Source organism: Merops nubicus, unplaced genomic scaffold (genome assembly GCF_000691845.1).
Source record: "Merops nubicus isolate BGI_N331 unplaced genomic scaffold, ASM69184v1 scaffold33539, whole genome shotgun sequence".
Classification (NCBI taxonomy): domain Eukaryota; kingdom Metazoa; phylum Chordata; class Aves; order Coraciiformes; family Meropidae; genus Merops; species Merops nubicus.
In genome coordinates this window covers 1-1,341 of record NW_008633577.1, presented here as the reverse complement: position 1 = coordinate 1,341, position 1,341 = coordinate 1, and the positions used below count along the sequence as shown (strand labels likewise).

Genomic DNA, 1,341 nt, shown 5'->3' with positions numbered 1-1,341 from the left:
GCTTTCTGCTCTGCTTCTCTTTTGGCCTTTTCTATGGCCTCTTCTCTCTTCTTGGCCAGTTTCGATCCTGCCAGAGGCATGAAGTATAAGTCTGCTCTCGAGCATGAATTGTAGCCACGGTCCAGGTGCTTATAGAACCTGAAAGAAACAAACCAGAAAGAGCTCAGCCCTGGGAAAGATACAGAAGTCTGGAATTTAAGAGCTGTGTATCAAAAAAAGCCCCAAACCATCCCTTACACATAACAGCACTACCAGCCTGTCTGAAAGCCATGAGAAATTTAATTGTACCACATTACTCCACAGACAAACAGAGTATAAACCCCCTCTCACAATTACAAACTGGAATGCCCTCTCTGAATATGCTCACTGGCACAGCACCCTTCCAGAACCACCGAGCAGAATCATGCTGGCAAGAGGCTGACAAGATACACATGGACAACACACTCAGCTCCCACAGCAGCTCATTTCTCAGCTTTTGGGAGTGCCTGCTACAGACAAAAACAGCACATTAAGAAAGTGCTGCTGACAACCTCCATACCTGGCCGACTGACTAGCGTGACTTGGCGTATCCACCACAGTGGGTTCTGGTGATGGACTTCTGGGTGGAGGGGGAGGGCTTTCTGGTTCCTCAGCTTCATCTGGGACTTCTTCTTTGATTTGGATAGGTGGTAGCGTGCAGGCTGTCACCACCGGCACATTTCCACTAGAGGCTGCTGATGTGGAGATGGAAGTCTGAAGCGGGATGCCAGGCACGGTGGGTGGCGTGGAAGTGGAGGGGCAAGAAGGAGGGGTGATGGAAGGTGGGCCTCCTGGGACAAATGGATGCTGAGAAAAGGGGGGCTGGGAGGATACCTGATGGAGTCCGGACGGGGGGTGATTAGCAGGTGGGGGGAGGCTCTGACTCTGTGTCAGCACAGGAGGCTGGGCTTGCGAGGACTGCAGTGGCTGGCTCTGAGGCATCAGCTGCAAGGGAGGAGGGTGCGCAGACGGAGGGTGATGAGTCGAGAGGGAGCTCAGAGGTTTTAAAGCAGGTGGTGGAGGCAAGTTGGAGTTCATTGAGAATGGAGAAGGGCCAGAGAGATGAGGAGGGTGCTTGTGGGATGGAGCAGTGGGGAGCTGGGGGATGGGGGTGGTAGGGGGAGGTTTGATATGAGGCATGGCCATGGGTGCAGGCGGCAAGGGCTGCTCCCGTGGAGGCTGAGCCTGCTGCAGCGAGGTCGCGGTCGGCAGCACAGGCTGCGTCACCTGAACCTGGAGAGCAGAGTGAGAATGAGACGGCGCTTGTGTCTGAAGGGGAACCTGAGACTGAGACGACTGAGCGGGGAGGGAGAATGGCTGGGA

General features: G+C 54.7%; 1 protein-coding gene across 1 annotated transcript in view; it reads right to left on the bottom strand.

Annotated features, from left to right (window-relative positions):
* Positions 1–963, bottom strand: part of RERE (arginine-glutamic acid dipeptide (RE) repeats) — a gene marked incomplete at its 5' end in the record, with an annotated part of 7,292 nt that extends 6,329 nt beyond the window's left edge. The window contains 3 exons of the mRNA XM_008948306.1: positions 1–138; positions 539–732; positions 853–963. Of these exons, the coding sequence (XP_008946554.1) occupies positions 1–138; positions 539–732; positions 853–963 (443 nt within the window). The remainder of the gene's footprint in view (positions 139–538; positions 733–852) is intronic.
* Positions 964–1,341: the final 378 nt, after the last annotated feature.